This window comes from Salvelinus fontinalis, chromosome 5 (assembly GCF_029448725.1).
Source record: "Salvelinus fontinalis isolate EN_2023a chromosome 5, ASM2944872v1, whole genome shotgun sequence".
NCBI classification, from domain to species: Eukaryota; Metazoa; Chordata; class Actinopteri; order Salmoniformes; family Salmonidae; genus Salvelinus; species Salvelinus fontinalis.
This window is the reverse complement of record NC_074669.1, coordinates 3,591,447-3,607,831: the sequence shown is the minus strand read 5'-3', so window position 1 is coordinate 3,607,831 and position 16,385 is coordinate 3,591,447. Positions and strand designations below refer to the sequence as shown.

Genomic DNA, 16,385 nt, shown 5'->3' with positions numbered 1-16,385 from the left:
GTCGTCCCCTCGCCCCGACACGGGCGCGAACCAGGGACCCTCTGCACACATCGACAACAGTCACCCACGAAGCAGCGTTACCCATCGCTCCACAAAAGCCGCGGCCTCTGCAGAGCAAGGGGCAACACTACTAATAGGTTTCAGAGCAAGTGACGTAACTGATTGAAACGCTACTAGCGCGTACCCGCTAACTAGCTAGCCATTTCACATCCGTTACACTCACCCCCCTTTCAACCTCCTCCTTTTCCGCAGCAACCAGTGATCCGGGTCACGGCACCAATGTAACAGTATAACTTTACGTCGTCCCCTCGCCCCGACACGGGCGCGAACCAGGGACCCTCTGCACACATCGACAACAGTCACCCATGAAGCAGCGTTACCCATCGCTCCACAAAAGCCGCGGCCTCTGCAGAGCAAGGGGCAACACTACTAATAGGTTTCAGAGCAAGTGACGTAACTGATTGAAACGCTACTAGCGCGTACCCGCTAACTAGCTAGCCATTTCACATCCGTTACACAGAGATGGTTGTTCTTCTGGAAGGTTCTCCCATCTCCACAGAGGAACTTTGGAGCTCTGTCAGAGAGTGACCACCGCATTCTTGGTCACCTCCCTGACCAAGGCCCTTCTCCCCTGATCGCAGTTTGGCTGGGCGGCCAGCTCTTGAAAGAGTCTTGATGGTTCCAAACTTCCTCCATTTAAGAATGTGTTCTTGGGGACCTTCAATGCTGCAGAAATGTTTCGGTAACCTTCCCCCGATCTGTGCCTCGACACAATCCTGTCTCGGAGCTCTACGGACAATTCCTTCATCCTAATGGCTTGGTTCAATTTCGAGTCTCATAGCAAAGGGTCTGAATACTTACGTAAGGTATTTAATTTGCAAAAATGTCTAAATACCTGTTTTTTCTTTGTCATAATGGGGTATTGTGTGTAGACTGAGGGGGAATAAAGTAATTTAATCCATTAAAGTCTGTAACGTAAATTTAAAAATGTTTTAAAATCAAGGGGTCTGAATACTTTCCGCACTACATGACCAAAAGGTATGTTGCTCTGTGCACGGGGGCTCAATTCATCCCAAAGGTGTTAGATAGGTATGAGGTCAGGGCTCTGTGCCGGCCAGTCTAGTTCTTCCACACAGATCTCGACAAACCATTTCTGTATGGACCTTGCTTTGTGCACCGGGGGCATTGTCATGCTGAAACAGGAAAGGGCATTCCTTAAAACTGCTGCCACAAAATTGGAAGCACAGAATCGTCTAGAATTTCCATTCACTGGAATTAAGGGGCCTAGCTCGAACCATGAATAACAGCCCCATACCATTATTCCTTCTCCAAACTTTACATTTGGCACTACGCATTGGGGCAGGTAGCGTTCTCCTGGCATTCACCAAACCCAGATTCATCCGTCGGACTGTCAGATGAATGTGATTCATCACTCCAGAGAACGCATTTCCACCGCTCCAGAGTCCAATGGCGGGGAGCTTTACACCATTCCAGCCGACGCTTGGCATTGCGACCTTAGGTTTGTGTGCGCCTGCTCAGCCATCAAAACGTATTTCCTGAAGCTCCCGATGAACAGTTCTTGTGCTGACGTTGCTTCCAGAGAAAATTTGGAACTCGGTAGTGAACGTTGCAACCGAGGACAGACGTTCTGTGAACGTGTGTGATCTACCACTTCAGGGCTGAGCTGTTGTTGCACCTAGACATTTCCACTTCACAATGACAGCACTTACAGTTGACCGGGGCAGCTCTAGCAGGGCAGACATTTGCCGAACTGACTTGTTGGAAAGGTGGAATCCTATGACGGTGCCACATTGAAAGTCACTGAGCTCTTCTGTACAGGCCATTCTACTGCCAATGTTTGTCTGTGGAGATTGCATGGCTGTGTGCTCAATTTGTATACACCTGTCAGCAACAGATGTTACTGAAATAGTCAAATCCCACTAATTTGTAGGGGTGTCCACATACCTTTGTATTTTTAGTGTGTGACTAAGTTGCTCCAGATAAGAGTACCTTGCTAAATAATGTATGTGTCTCGGCTCATACTGATGCAGTTCAATAAAAACAAAATGGTAAATCATTCATTTTCATTAATTGTATAAAAATGTATTTATGATCAAGGACACCATTGAGTAACACCGAGTACAACAGGAGTGACCGTCCAAGATGGTCAATGACAACATGGAGTCTCATCGGCCAAACTTTAAGACTCTTACATAAGAGATTCCACACACACAAGACTAAGAACAGCATTGAAACACATGATTTAAAAGATAAAACAAAATGTTAGCCGTTTTTGCTGGTGCTACGATTTCAAAATAGTCCGTACATAACAATTGAGGTGATAACTTGTGTACAAAAAATGATTTTTACATAGGGCTGGATTTAAAAGTATTTTTTTACAAAAAGTGCAGGAGCTCCGAAGTCTTCCTTCCTTCCTCCTTAAAACTCTTCATCACACCCTAAAAACAGAGCATCTTAAGGGTATTTTTAAACATCTTTACAAAAAAAGAAAGTGGTGAAATCTCAAATATACATTTTCTAAATTAATATCTGGGCCATCATTATGGCTTGTTGAATGGTCTTCCAAGTGAAACCTTATTCTACGTTAATATTACGACCTATACACATCCTCATGATGATTTCATAAACATTTCCTCTTAAAAGATAAGTTTAAAACCTGCACCTTGTTAGAGACCACATAACTGCACTTAAAATGGGACTAAAAAGCAGACTAGGAAATAAGCATGCATACCAAATTACACCCTATTCTTTTGTATAGTGCACTATATAGGGAATAGGTCCCATAGGGCTGTGGTCAAACAGTGCACTATATAGGGAATAGGGAGCCATTTCGGATGCAAAAATGCAGGCAGACAACAGAAAAATCACCTATTTTTCCCACCAAAGGTTAAAAAAAATAAAAATAAAAATGTAAAAGAAGCAGTCAGTTAAAAGAGGAACGCATAGTAAAATCAGAAGCACAGTGAAAAGTTGAAAAATATATACGTCATATATATACACATGTAATCGAGTGTGTATATTATACAGGTTTGACTGCCCATTCCTGTTAAAATGAGTCTGGAGCAGTCAGGTCCTCACACTCAAATACTGCATGACATTCAGTTCAGTCAGTCCAAAAGTATAGCTGCAGATGAGAAACATTTCCCAGAAAGTCACCACGGTCTTGTTCATTAGGCACCAAAACGAAGAAAACGGTCTGAATTGGAGATGTTCTGCCTGGACTTGTCCAATCAGAAACGCTTCCCCCCCTTAGTTGCAAAACGTTTGTTTCAAGAATAAATAAAAGGTCCGTCTAGGCAGAAACCTTTTACAATACAAGGGGATTGCTCTACTCTGGGGGTACAGTTTAGTTTGAGTATAACAGTTTAGTTAGAGAATACAAAACATATACAAATACTCAAACTGTACATAGCTTCAGGAATTATAAAGATGGGTGCTTTGTTGTTTTCTGTAACAAGAAAATCCTCTGTAATGGTGTTTTGTTGTTTTCTGTAACAAGACAATCCTCTGTAATGGTGTTTTGTTGTTTTCTGTAACAAGACAATCCTCTGTAATGGTGTTTTGTTGTTTTCTGTAACAAGACAATCCTCTGTAATGGTGTTTTGTTGTTGGTATTTTCATCGGTAACGAAAACGTTGTAGTTGTAGACAGAGATCCATTTAAAAAACAACATCCTCATTAGAGTCAGTTAAACTTGATTCTCCTCATCTCTGCTGTGTTGAAGGGAAGGCAACCCTCTCCCATGTACTGCAGGCCTAGTCCATAGAATTAGAATGAACATTCTAATATAAATACACATTCTATATTTCTATGGGTTAGCCTGCTGCCTCAACCAATCACAAAATCAGTCTGGAGGAAGGAGATCGTGAAGACGAAACCGTTCTCTGACGTAAGGCCTTACGTCCTCATTCTGTGGAGGAGAGTAAGAACAGAGAGCAGAGGTTGCATAAAATAGTACACCAAGACAAATGACTGAGGTGACTTTCGTGGAGGAAGAGAAAGAACAGAAACCGGTCTGTTTATGCAAGCCGTATACAGACAATCTTACAGGTACAAGGGCAAATGTTTGAGTGAGTACATAAGGAAGTCGCTTTAGTTGGATCCACATCCAAAAATATTCATTTGTTTTTTTCCCCCCTTCTCCAGAATGAGTACATACCATCTCCACTAGCTTCTCCAAGAAAGGAACCAGCTTGAGAAGCTCGTTATCATTCCTGTCCATGAACCAGCTCTCGATGGGAATCCCATTGGAAAGCTGTGATGAAGAACCATGACGTTTTGAATCGTATATGAATATATGCCACTTTGCCGTCACTTTTATCCAAAATACTTATTGTATATTGAGTGTATATAATTTAAGTATGCGATTCCTGCGGGATAGAATGAGTAGCTGTACTGTGACGGCTTACCTGATAGGCGAAAGCTTGAGGTGAATTGTCGATTATTATGGTTTTTGAAAGATCTCTTCCAAGAATGTTTAGGTCCTTGATGTAGTTTCCTTGAACACATACACAGTGCTCACGAAACAAACGATGCCTGTAGGAGAGGTAGAAAAATAAACCAAATGATTAGTCAAGTGTAGTGGTGGGTGTTAGGACATTAGTACAAGCTTTATACACACCCTAATTAATCCCTACGTAGGTGCACTACTTTTGGGGAATATTGTTCCATTTGGGATACAGATCATGGTGCAACTCAACACTGGTTATTTGTAATCATTCAAAAAGCAATAACTTTATTTAACTGACCTGACCAACTGTTTCTTGGGGTCCAGTATGTTAAGTAACTTGTCTGCGTACATCTTCTTAGAGGCAGTGAACAGAATGATCTGTGAACGACAAGAAACCCATAAGAATCATAAAAAAAAAAAAAGGGTATATATATATTTCCGTTCTGTTTGTCTGTCCCAGTGAAGTCTACAGTAGAGGTTTACACGAGAACGGGACCCGCGGGAATCTGTCAGGAATGGGAGTCACGTTCGGAACAGGATCAACAGTCCACAGGAAGGGGCAGTGCAGTAATAGGGGTGGAAATACAGTGTAAATTTTTTTTTTGAAACTATTTTCTACATTGTAGAATAAACAAAAAAAAACACATGAAAACTATGAAATAACACACATGGAATCATGTAGTAACCAAGAACGTGTTAAACAAATCAAAATATATTTTATATTTGAGATTCTTCAAAGTAGCCACCCTTTGCTTTGATGACAGCTTTGCACACTTGACATTCTCGCAGCCACAGGCATTGCTTACTGTTTGGTGTTTTAGGCTGGGTTTCTGTATAGCACTTTGTGACATCTGCTGATGTAAAAAGGGCTTTAAACACACATTTGATTGAATAGCCTACATCCTTTTGCACGCAAAATTGAGCACGGTGCGGCAGTGATTTATTTTGAGAAGGGACAGGAAAGTTGTGGGGTTATAAAACTGTTGTGGGATCAGGACAGTACAGGTGGGGGATTTTCTTTTGACAGACCAAGACAGGAATGAATTTTCACTCTAGTCAACAGTGTCTGATGTCAATGTATTAAACACATAGGACCTCACCTCGTAAATTTGAGACATGCGCTCCAGGAACTCTCTGAAGAACGGCCTCAACCGCACATATACCTGCAGAGAAGAATCATATGAAAACCATAGCATGTCAAGAGTGTTCCCTGTTCAGTGAAAGATATGTTTTGCATGATGAAAAATAAGGGTAGGTTGTAGAAAATCAACGGACCATCATTGTAATAAGAAACCTTAGTTGCCGGTAGCAACCACTACAGAGTGTCCGGTCAGAACAAGGATGAGGCAGATGTCCAGGTTAAGGGGAGTTTAATGGAAGAGCCACATACATCTGACCACTCATGGTTCAGATAAGTGAGAATCATGTCCAGTGAGAACTGACATTAACTCTGGTTCAAATTGTTGCGCTTGGTTGGAACAGAGCTGGAGATTAAAATCATGGCAAGTGATCCTAGTCCGGAATCCCTCCCCAGTGGAACAGCGGAGGTGTTCCGGAATCCCTCCCCAGTGGAACAGCGGAGGTGTTCCGGAATCCCTCCCCAGTGGAACAGCGGAGGTGTTCCGGAATCCCTCCCCAGTGGAACAGCGGAGGTGTTCCGGAATCCCTCCCCAGTGGAACAGCGGAGGTGTTCCGGAATCCCTCCCCAGTGGAACAGCGGAGGTGTTCCGGAATCCCTCCCCAGTGGAACAGCGGAGGTGTTCCGGAATCCCTCCCCAGTGGAACAGCGGAGGTGTTCCGGAATCCCTCCCCAGTGGAACAGCGGAGGTGTTCCGGAATCCCTCCCCAGTGGAACAGCGGAGGTGTTCCGGAATCCCTCCCCAGTGGAACAGCGGAGGTTCCGGCTCTCAGGTCACTTACGTAATTTGATGTTGAAGACACCGACAAGTACCCCTGCATAAGGGGACCCCACAGGGGAGGACTCCACATGGGAGGACCATCCAAGCGAAGAAACAAGTGAAAGAGGGACCCAACATGTACGCATGCAAGTACACTTAAACATCAGACAGGCATGGATTTAGTCCACGGAGGGGAAACGATGGTAGTGCTCATCAGGATGGGGACGTTTCGGACCATACGGTGTTCCCGGGTTCCAACACTAACTGAAGTCCAGGGAATCTAGTCCGAACGAGAATTGCTGATAAGTAATTGGCTGACCTTGACCAATAAGACACTAACAAAAGTGGGGGTCCCCTGAATGGGATACTAAGCTGCCTGACTAGAATCAGATGACTGAAGCTGGCCATTTTAACACATGACAAAATCACATAAAACCTAATGCTTTTTCTCAATTTGTCTTACCTTGATTCCTCATGTCCCCCCTCTCCTCGCCTCCTTCTCAAAACGCATAGAAGTAAATCCATGGGAAAAAAAGACCTTGGATATTCTCTTACAATGTGGTTTGAGAATAAAGCGAGGAGAGAGAGAGAGAGGACACAAGGAAAGAATCAAAGAAAGAAGACTTGAGAAAGAGCCCTTGACAATCACTTAAAACCGGTGGATTTGTATAGTATGACAGCCTGTACCTGGTAGATGACGTCTTGGAACAGGACTGGGAAGGTCAGGGCTGCGTCCTCCAACTCATTCAGACTACAGTGCACCAACGTCTCGTCCTGATGAAAACACATACAGTACACACCTTCTGGTTAGTGGCTGTTCAACCTTCTTTAGTTGAATGCACCACGATTTTAAGACGCTGTAGATGAGAGCTAGTCGCAGATTGGTTTGTGCTTCTTCTGCCTACTCCAATTGTCAAGCACATTTTAACCTTCGCTAAGCCCCAGAATTTTGAGAAACCAATCGTAGCGCTCCGATGGGACAGCAAATGTCGTAGACTGGCACCCAGGCTATATTAAAAGAGAGCAGAAACAGACCGGCACCCAGGCTAGACAAGAGCTTCTGCTAATGACTCAAATATAAAAATGTGCTACTCACCAAATCTAGGACCAGGGAGAACTCTGGTGTGCTGCGTGTTTTGAGAGGCAGTGCTGGTTTCCTGGCTATCTGCTCCTCTGTCAACGGAGGCACATGTTTGATGAAGAAGTACCTGAAAACCGAGCAGGCACAGAATATTTTAGTTGGTTCAAGTAAAGAAAAAAACCTTTTGTGACGACCCTCCCACTCTGTCTACCGTTTTCTCTCTCTCTCTCTTTGCTCTTGTTTCCTTATTAGGATGTTGGTGGGCGGAATATGGAGGGTCGTCAGCTACATGGGAAACACCTGGGCCCGGGTGTGTCCCAGGATAAATAGACCTCTTCCACAGTCAGTGGGGGGACTCTCTCCATTCAGACACAGACAGATTTTGGTTGTGGCCTTGTTGTGGTTATTTGGTTTGTTTGTGTTGGCACCCTTCAACACCCCTACTTATCACATGTGTACACGCAGCCACTCACCTACACTACTGACTACTGACTACACACACACCAATGTTAATTGTATTTACTTCACCTTAGTTAATAAATACACTATAATTTCCACCTTTTGTCTATTCCATTTGCACAACAGCATGTGAAATTTATTGTCAATCAGTGTTGCTTCCTAAGTGGACAGTTTGATTTCACAGAAGTGTGATTGACTTGGAGTTACATTGTGTTGTTTAAGTGTTCCCTTTTTTTTTTGAGCAGTGTATATTTTGTTATTCCTTATCTCCATGTGGTCTCCCTTTTGTTACGGGCTTTGAGCCGGTTCGTGACACTTTGCACACACAATGCTTTTCTTCAGTTGGTTAGATGGTGATGATGACACACAGATGGGAGACCTATTTCTACTACTTACTATTCCACAGACATTTAAAGAGAGAGGCATTTAAAAGGTTGTTTGGTTGGTACGGTTGCTAAATAAACTAAGCGGTACTCACGGATCAAAGACTTCCCAGTCCTCCTCGTAGGTGCCGTCTGCAGGGGTCGTGTGAGGGGCGTGGGGGTAACAGCTGACTGGGGTGCATTCCGGAGCTGGATGACAACATATGTAAATGGCGTAGAAATCCACAGGTTTTATTTATTCACATTGACTTTTCTCCCCAGGTATTTCAACATAGCAAACACAGCAAGTAAAAATTTCACATCACTAATCACTGGGTTTTAACCTGTCGTGGTGACCTGTTAGAAGGGGGCGTATCACCAGGGTGACCTGTTAGAAGGGGGTGTATCACCAGGGTGACCTGTTAGAAGGGGGCGTATCACCAGGGTGACCTGTTAGAAGGGGGCGTATCACCAGGGTGACCTGTTAGAAGGGGGCGTATCACCAGGGTGACCTGTTAGAAGGGGGCGTATCACCAGGGTGACCTGTTAGAAGGGGGCATATCGTCATGGTTACCTGTTAGAAGGGGCATATCTGTTTCTGTAACCATCTCCCCTTCCTCGACAGGTGGTTCTGGTGTAGCCAGAAGAGCCGGCGGTGGTGGTGGTACTGGAGCAACAGGAGACAGGACGACACCTTCTGTAGATGTGGGGGTACTGGTGGACAATTCCTCCACCTCCAGCTGCTTCACAATCTCCTCAGCCTCCAGCACCTGCCCAGGTGAGTCAGACCCAAGAGTGGCTGGATCGGGGAGACAGCGGAGACACAGGGTTAATCTCAAAAAGTATTTTCTTTGATTCTTTGCATCTTCTCTCGTTAACTCCGTACACAGAGAGGAATAAGGCAATGACGAGAGAAGAGTGAGCATGGATGAAAAAATTGTGTAACCCACAGATGTTTTACATTTAAAACCTCTGGCTGGACGAGGGGAATATACAGGAGTGATGTGGAGAAGAGGGAGGTATATAAGAGAATTCCTTTAGGATCGGTAAAAAAAGAAACACGGGGCTGGTATCCCAGACAGATTACACCAAGTCATGGACTAGTAAAGCATGTTGGAGAAACTCCATTGAGTAAAGGCGTTTCAGTCCAACAATAGCCTTAATCTGTAACCGGTCATTCTTAGACTGGTCCTCCTGGTTGAAAAAAAAAAACAAAACACAAGGCACAATGATGAGACTTGAGGCAGATTCTGTTACCCGTCTTGGTTGCAGGTGAGAAGAAGTTGAAGACTGGAGAGAAGATGGTCCCCAGGAGAGTAGTGCGAGGAGGACTGATGGCTACCTCCACGGGGACCTCCAGTTTACCATTGGGCTTCAGGGGCTTACTGTTCAACGTCATTGGATCTGAGGGGAAAACAAGGGAACTTCACTATTTCCAATGAAACCTGCAAAATCCACCTGCTTATGACAATGCAGGATATTTCCGATTTCTTGAGCATTAATGATCACCGCCTCCTTATAGCGGAGGGGAAGTGTTATCCACGTGGTCAACAGCCAGAACTCTTCCAATGGACACGACAACATCCACACAATTATAGCAAAACAGAATATTTCGATCTCATGAATATTAATTACCAATTGACTAATTGCAACATTTCCAAAAGCAGATGTTCACAAAGATGGCGTCATGACAACAGTTTGTCTTTTAGCGCTATGAACGACTCTATTATTACAAATTATAAAACTGGGTGGTTCCAGCCCTGAATGCTGATTGGCTGACAGCAGTGGTATATCAGACCGTATACCACGGGTTTGACCAAACATTTATTTTTACTGCTCCAATTACGTTGGTCACCAGTTTATAATAGCAATAAGGCACCTTGGGGGTTTGTGATATGGCCAATATACCACGGCTAAGGGCTGTATCCAGGCACTCCGCGATGCGTAAGAACAGCCCTTAGCCGTGGTATATTGGCCATATACCACACCCCCTCGTGCCTTATTGCTTAATTACGCCAGAGGAAAGTCTTGACTCACCAGGTTTGTTAGCGCTTCTCCTGCAGCCCCTGGGGATAGCTTTGTTAGGAGGATGAGGAGAAGACGTGATTAGGTTGCTGCTGTCCACTTTACAATCAACACGACTCCTCTTAGCTGGGATGTCATGCTCCATCTGACAGAAAGGAAGCAGATGGACTAGTAGTTAGTGTCACGACTTGCTGAAAGCAACATTTAATATGGCACCCTTCTGACCTGTAGCTTTTATTTGGGATGCTACTCCTCTTCAACCGTTTTAAGATCAAAACGCCATTCAAACTTTAAAAAAAGGTAAATTGCAACTGCAGATTTTGTCCTCTTTTTTTGGGGGGGGCTTGCTCCTCAAGGAATGATGGCGGCCATGACAGAAGCCAAATGTGACTTGGCTTGGGGGGGGGGGGGGGGGGGTTGTTGTGGGTGTGTCCTTGCCACCACCAAGACACACACATCTGTCAGAATCTTGCCCCCCCCAAAATCACAACAAACAAACCTCCTGCAGGTTGAGTTGTACAACTACAGGCAGATGTATGGTGAGATGCCGGAGGAAGCTTTGAATAGGTCAGTAGCCTACAGAGTCATATGAGAAGAATGCAATTGATGAATTAATGTAGATATTCTAAACAAAGTGTTTTGATAACTTTAAAATTGTAGTAACAGGTCCATGTAGAATAAACCATCCTTTACATAACACCATAGAAGCGGTGTTATGCTAATATAACAATGTGCATATTTCATTGTCATTCCCAGGCGATACAGATGCTGTGCCCATCTGCATTGTTTCTGGTGGTAATGGGGCCGACATTGGTAAACATGGTAATACCTTCCTGTTTGGTGTCCCATACACACAACAGGAGTTCCCTGATCCTGGTGCAGAATACAAAGGGGTGTCCCCCTTCCCCATATTGACTGATTCCATTCAATAATAACAAAAAGACAATACAAGTAAAAGTTGTCAAGTAAAAAATGTTTAATGCCGAGTGCCAGGTCTCTCTCCATTCAGAAACATCAGTACAGAGTGCCAGGTCTCTCTCCATTCAGAGACATCAGTACAGAGTGCCAGGTCTCTCTCCATTCAGAGACATCAGTACAGAGTGCCAGGTCTCTCTCCATTCAGAGACATCAGTACAGAGTGCCAGGTCTCTCTCCATTCAGAGACATCAGTACAGAGTGCCAGGTCACTTTCCATTCAGAGACATCAGTATCAAGCCTGTCTGTCAGTCTGGACTTCACATCACATTATCTTGCAAGTCTCCACGTGCTGGCTCCATACATGTTTCTGTGAACACATAGTCACTGTTCTATTATCAATGGCAGTTAGGATATGTAACACAGTGATCAGGCTGGTTCCACCAGGCTAGGTTATACCCTGGACATTATATGGTGAACACAGTGATCAGGCTGGTTCCACCAGGCTAGGTTATACCCATCTAAGAAGTAGAAAATAAGCAACAAATAATGACAGTTTACATAGATTATGTTTTACAATTGGGTTATCAAGTGTATCAAAGTAATGAAGTGGGTTACTTTCTGTATTTTAATTTTGTTTATACAAATGATGAGCCTGTGAAATCTGTTGCAAGTGAAGGGCATGTCTTTGTGAGATGCAGAGTTGGTGAACAGATGATCTCCGTGTGTGTAGTTCCCACCGTGAAGCATGGAGGAGGAGGTGTGATGGTGCTTTGCTGGACACTGTCAGTGATTTATTTAGAATTCAAGGCACACTTAACCAGCATAGCTACCATACCATTCTGCAGCAAAAAGCCATCCCATCTGGTTTGCACTTAGTGGGACTATCATTTGTTTTTCAACAGGACAATGACCCAACACACCTCCAAGCTGTGTAAGAGCTATTTGACCAAGAAGGAGAGTGATGAATTGCTGCATTAGATGACCTGGCCTCTACAATCACCCGACCTCAACCCAATTGAGATGGTTTGTGATGAGTTGGACGGCAGAGTGAAGGAAAAGCAGCCAGCAAGTGCTCAGCATATGTGGGAACTCTATCAAGACTGTTGGAAAAGCATTCCAGGTGAGGCTGGTTGAGAGAATGCCAAGAGAGTGTGCAAAGCTGTCATCAAGTTAAAGTTGGCTGCTTTGAAGAATATAAAATATATTTTCATTTGTTTAACACTTTCTTGATTACTACATGATTCCATGTGTGTTATTTCATAGTTTTGATGTCTTTACTATTATTCTACAATATAGAAAATAGTAAAAATAAAGAAAAACCCTTGAATGAGTAGGTGACCAAACTTTTGACTGGTACTGTATATACTACGCAGTGTCAGAGGAAGGCCCAAAAAATGGTCAAAGACTCCAGTCACAGACGGTTCTCTCTGCTACCGCACGGCAAGCAGTACCGGAGTGCCAAGTCTAGGACCAAATGGTTCCTAACTGCTTCTATTGATAAGCTATAAGATTGCTGAACCATTCATCAAATGGCCACCCAGACTATCAACATTGACCCCCCCCCCCCCCCCCCCCCCTCTTTGTTTTTACACTAATCTATGCAGTCACTTTACCCCTACCTACATGTACAAATGACCTTGACTAACCTGCACCCCCACACATTAACTCAGTACCGGTACCCCCTGTATAAAGCCTCATTATTGTATTACTTTTTTTACTTCAGGTTATTTGGCAAATATTTTCCTAACTCTCTTTCTTGAACTGCATTGTTGGTTAAGGGCTTGTAAGTAAGCATTTCACTGTAAGGTCCTGATGTATTAAGCACATGTGACAAATAAAATTTGATGACAGCAATCCATGCTTTGCTTTAGTTTCCCTGGTACCGTTTCTAAATGCTAATGTTTTAGCATTTGAAGTAGAAAACCCATTCAAGTCATGGGACCGATATTAGTATTTTTCCCACATCATGTCCATATCACTTGAAAGTATCTCAAATTGATTGTGAAGCTCAACAAAGTCACTTGGATTATTTAAACACGAAGCGTGTAAAAATGCTAACATCCATCCCATGACATGAATGGAATGTGCTGCAATTTATTTTATATTTAACATTTATTTAACTAGGCAAGTCAGTTAACAAATTCTTATTTACAATGACGGCCTACCCGGGGAACAGTGGGTTAACTGCCTTGTTCAGGGGCAGAATGACAGGTTATCTTGTCAGCTCGGGGATTCGATTGAGCAACTTTTCGGTTACTGGCCCAACGCTCTAACCACTAGGCTACCTGCTGCCGAAAAATGTGAGCAATTGCAAACAGTTCACACAAACACACCTTGACAGCATTTCCCCTGATGAACTTCTTGATGGTGGAAAACAGGCCTGTCTCATTCTTCTGCATTCTGAGGCCTCTCCTGGTCACGGCAGTGGGCTCCACCTCACAGTGTTTCCTCTTGGCCTGGGCTGGGCGGGGGGCTGAGGCTGGGGCTGGAAGGCCGGGGCTGGATTTGGGAGTAGGTTTTGGTTTGGTGCTGGGCTGCTGAGAAGCTTTCCGCACTCTCAACCTCATCATCCTACACGTTACATGGAAGACTGGTGTGGCAGCACAGCAAGCAGACGGGGCAATATATATTACAAGTACAACAAAGAGAACACAGGAAACCAGTGAGGTGACTTGTAGCCAAGTCAGAGCTTTAACACAGCCACAACACATTTATTTATTATAGCCCTAACAATGTGTTTATTTTACTTTGTTAGGATGTTAGGCATATTCTTGACATTTGTATTCCCAAAAACGATTATATCTAAAAAGAGTATTGAGAATTATAATTAACTATATATTTAAGCTAATAATTATGGCATTGTAATTTATAAATATTTCAGAATACAGATTTAAATTCGACTAATTTATAGACATACTCCACGGTCACAATAACATATCCACAGTGGGATCTATGCTACAGTACTTGTAGATATTGTATGAACACTACCAGAAAAGTGGGCGGTGTTCGTTCTGCAAGCTTCTTTTTTTTCTAGCTGAAGTTGTTGGCAAACTTAACTAGCTGCTAGTATGAGGCCTAGGTAACTAGTTAGAATACGACGAGAATTCCCTTTCCACAAGCCAAGTCATATAGGACGTTAAATCAAATCTGAGACTTGACCAAAGCCCCCTATATATGGCTCCAAACATTAATCATGTGTTAGCTAGTATCTAGCTAGCAGTTGTTTGCAAAACTGTAAGTGCAAGCCCGTGAACAGCGAGTGACAGGCATGAACATTGCATTAGCTAGTTAACTGTTATGTAACCAGTGTTAGTTAGCTAACCTTAACAGTTAGCGACCCACTTATTTTATTACGGCCATTCTAAAACGAGATACCGGTATTCACATAGTAAAATGGCTAAGCTAGCCAACGAAATTGGGACTAACGATAAAAGTAACGGAATAGTTGTCTGGCTCGCGAACTTGCTAACGTTAGAGTTAGCTAACGGTATACACTTAAGATTAGCAACTAGCCATTTTGATTTCACGATTGCCAACCAAACAACATGCATAGCATCGGTCAGCAGTTTAATATTGGTTTAATAAATCAAATGACTAGTATTGTCGCTAGATATAGCTAACTAGTCACGTTAGCTGGTAGCATTTAGCTACACCAAGCTGGCCGGCTAGGTGCTCACTGATGATATGGCAATCGTTTGAATCAAAAACATGTTGACACAGCCATAAACAATTAACGTTACTTACCGATGGTGCAATAAATTCGTAACCAAACTTGCCGCTTGCCTGTCCACACTGGTAGCCGCAACGGGGCGGCCACCGAGAGAGGTCTTGCCGTCGTTATCGTTGCCAGCTGTGTTCAGAACCACAGACCATCGACGGGCTCTTTGGACGCCATTTCCCGCCTCATCACAAATTCTCTCTATCGAGAGTGCACTCGATAAAGCTACTCTGACTCCAGCGCTAGTTTGATGTCTAGGAATGTGGATTATATTATATGCAATTTACAGTGTACCACCACCGTGCCCATCATCGCAAAAGCAGCTAAATGTAACCACTGAATAACGTCATAAGTATGCGGTAAAACGGTTTGTAAGAAATATATTATTTTCACGACATGGTTTGACGGATCACGTGTTTCAATACGGAGCATATATGTGGCTGCTGCACCGGAGTAAACCGAGTGTACCCACTGTAATGCGAATCCTAGCTACCTCGTCAGAAACCCCGGATGATTGATAAAAAAATATATATGTATGTATTTAACTAGGCAAATGAGTTAAGAACAAATTCTTATTTACAATGACGCCTACCCCGGCCAAAACCTAACCCGGACGATGGGCCAATTGTGCGCCACCCTATGGGACTCCCTATCACGACCGGTTGTGATACAGGCTGGAATCGAACCAAGGTCTGTAGTGACTCCTCTACCACTGAGATGCAGTGCCTTTGACCGCTGTGCCACTCGCCGCTGCGCCACACATATGACCTGCGCAGGCGCACTTCAGCATTACTGGTACACAAATTTATTTTCAAAAATAGGTTTGGAAAGCAAAGTCTGATCTCATATACTTCCAAAGCCTACTAAGCATAGTGAGTAGCGGTATGTGTGGATGCCTTGTATGGTATCGTCATTGTAAGCAGAGGAGGATGTCATACTATAGAATTTGTCAAACATAAAAGGGATCGGTTTAGGAGTAGCCCTTCAGTGTAGCTTATCAGCAAAATAGAACAACATAATACATATGTTATTTATTAAAATTACTCAACTTTTATATTTATAATTTCCTATAGAAATGAAAGCAGGACAATCATATTGAGGTGAGGATTGTTACATTAGGTGTATATATCTAATGTTTGTTTTGGAAATTCATATTTTAGTATAAAGCTGGTCAATTCTCTCCTAATAATCCTCATGAGTTGTGAGAATCCCTGTTACTCCCATTTATAAGACATTTAATTATATACAAGCCATTATCTATTATCTTGGCCAGGTCGCAGTTGCAAATGTGAACTTGTTCTCAACTAGCCTACCTGGTTAAATAAAGGTGAAATAAAAAATAAATTAAAAATATATAGATATGTTTATGTGCTGCTACTATGTTGTGTTGCTACCATGCTGTGTTGTTGTCTTAGGTCTCTCTTTATGTAGTGTTGTCTCTCTTGTCGTGATG

The 16,385-nt window shown here is 43.3% G+C and overlaps 1 protein-coding gene across 2 annotated transcripts; it reads right to left on the bottom strand.

The window, feature by feature from the left end:
- Positions 1–2,077: 2,077 nt before the first annotated feature.
- Positions 2,078–15,202, bottom strand: LOC129854918 (CTD small phosphatase-like protein 2-A). 2 transcript variants are annotated; one of them, XM_055922095.1, is made up of 13 exons: positions 14,959–15,202; positions 13,548–13,785; positions 10,309–10,441; positions 9,529–9,675; positions 8,846–9,070; positions 8,388–8,481; positions 7,466–7,577; positions 7,057–7,143; positions 5,572–5,634; positions 4,770–4,849; positions 4,431–4,557; positions 4,181–4,276; positions 2,078–3,931 (listed from the first exon to the last, which is right to left on the bottom strand). In XM_055922095.1, exons 2-13 carry the CDS (start codon positions 13,782–13,784, stop codon positions 3,866–3,868), a joined length of 1,467 nt encoding a protein of 488 aa, XP_055778070.1. In that variant the 5' UTR covers position 13,785; positions 14,959–15,202; the 3' UTR covers positions 2,078–3,865. The 2 variants fall into 2 exon arrangements, with proteins under 2 accessions (XP_055778070.1, XP_055778069.1); XM_055922094.1 differs by having other exon boundaries at positions 13,548–13,804; positions 14,959–15,042.
- Positions 15,203–16,385: the final 1,183 nt, after the last annotated feature.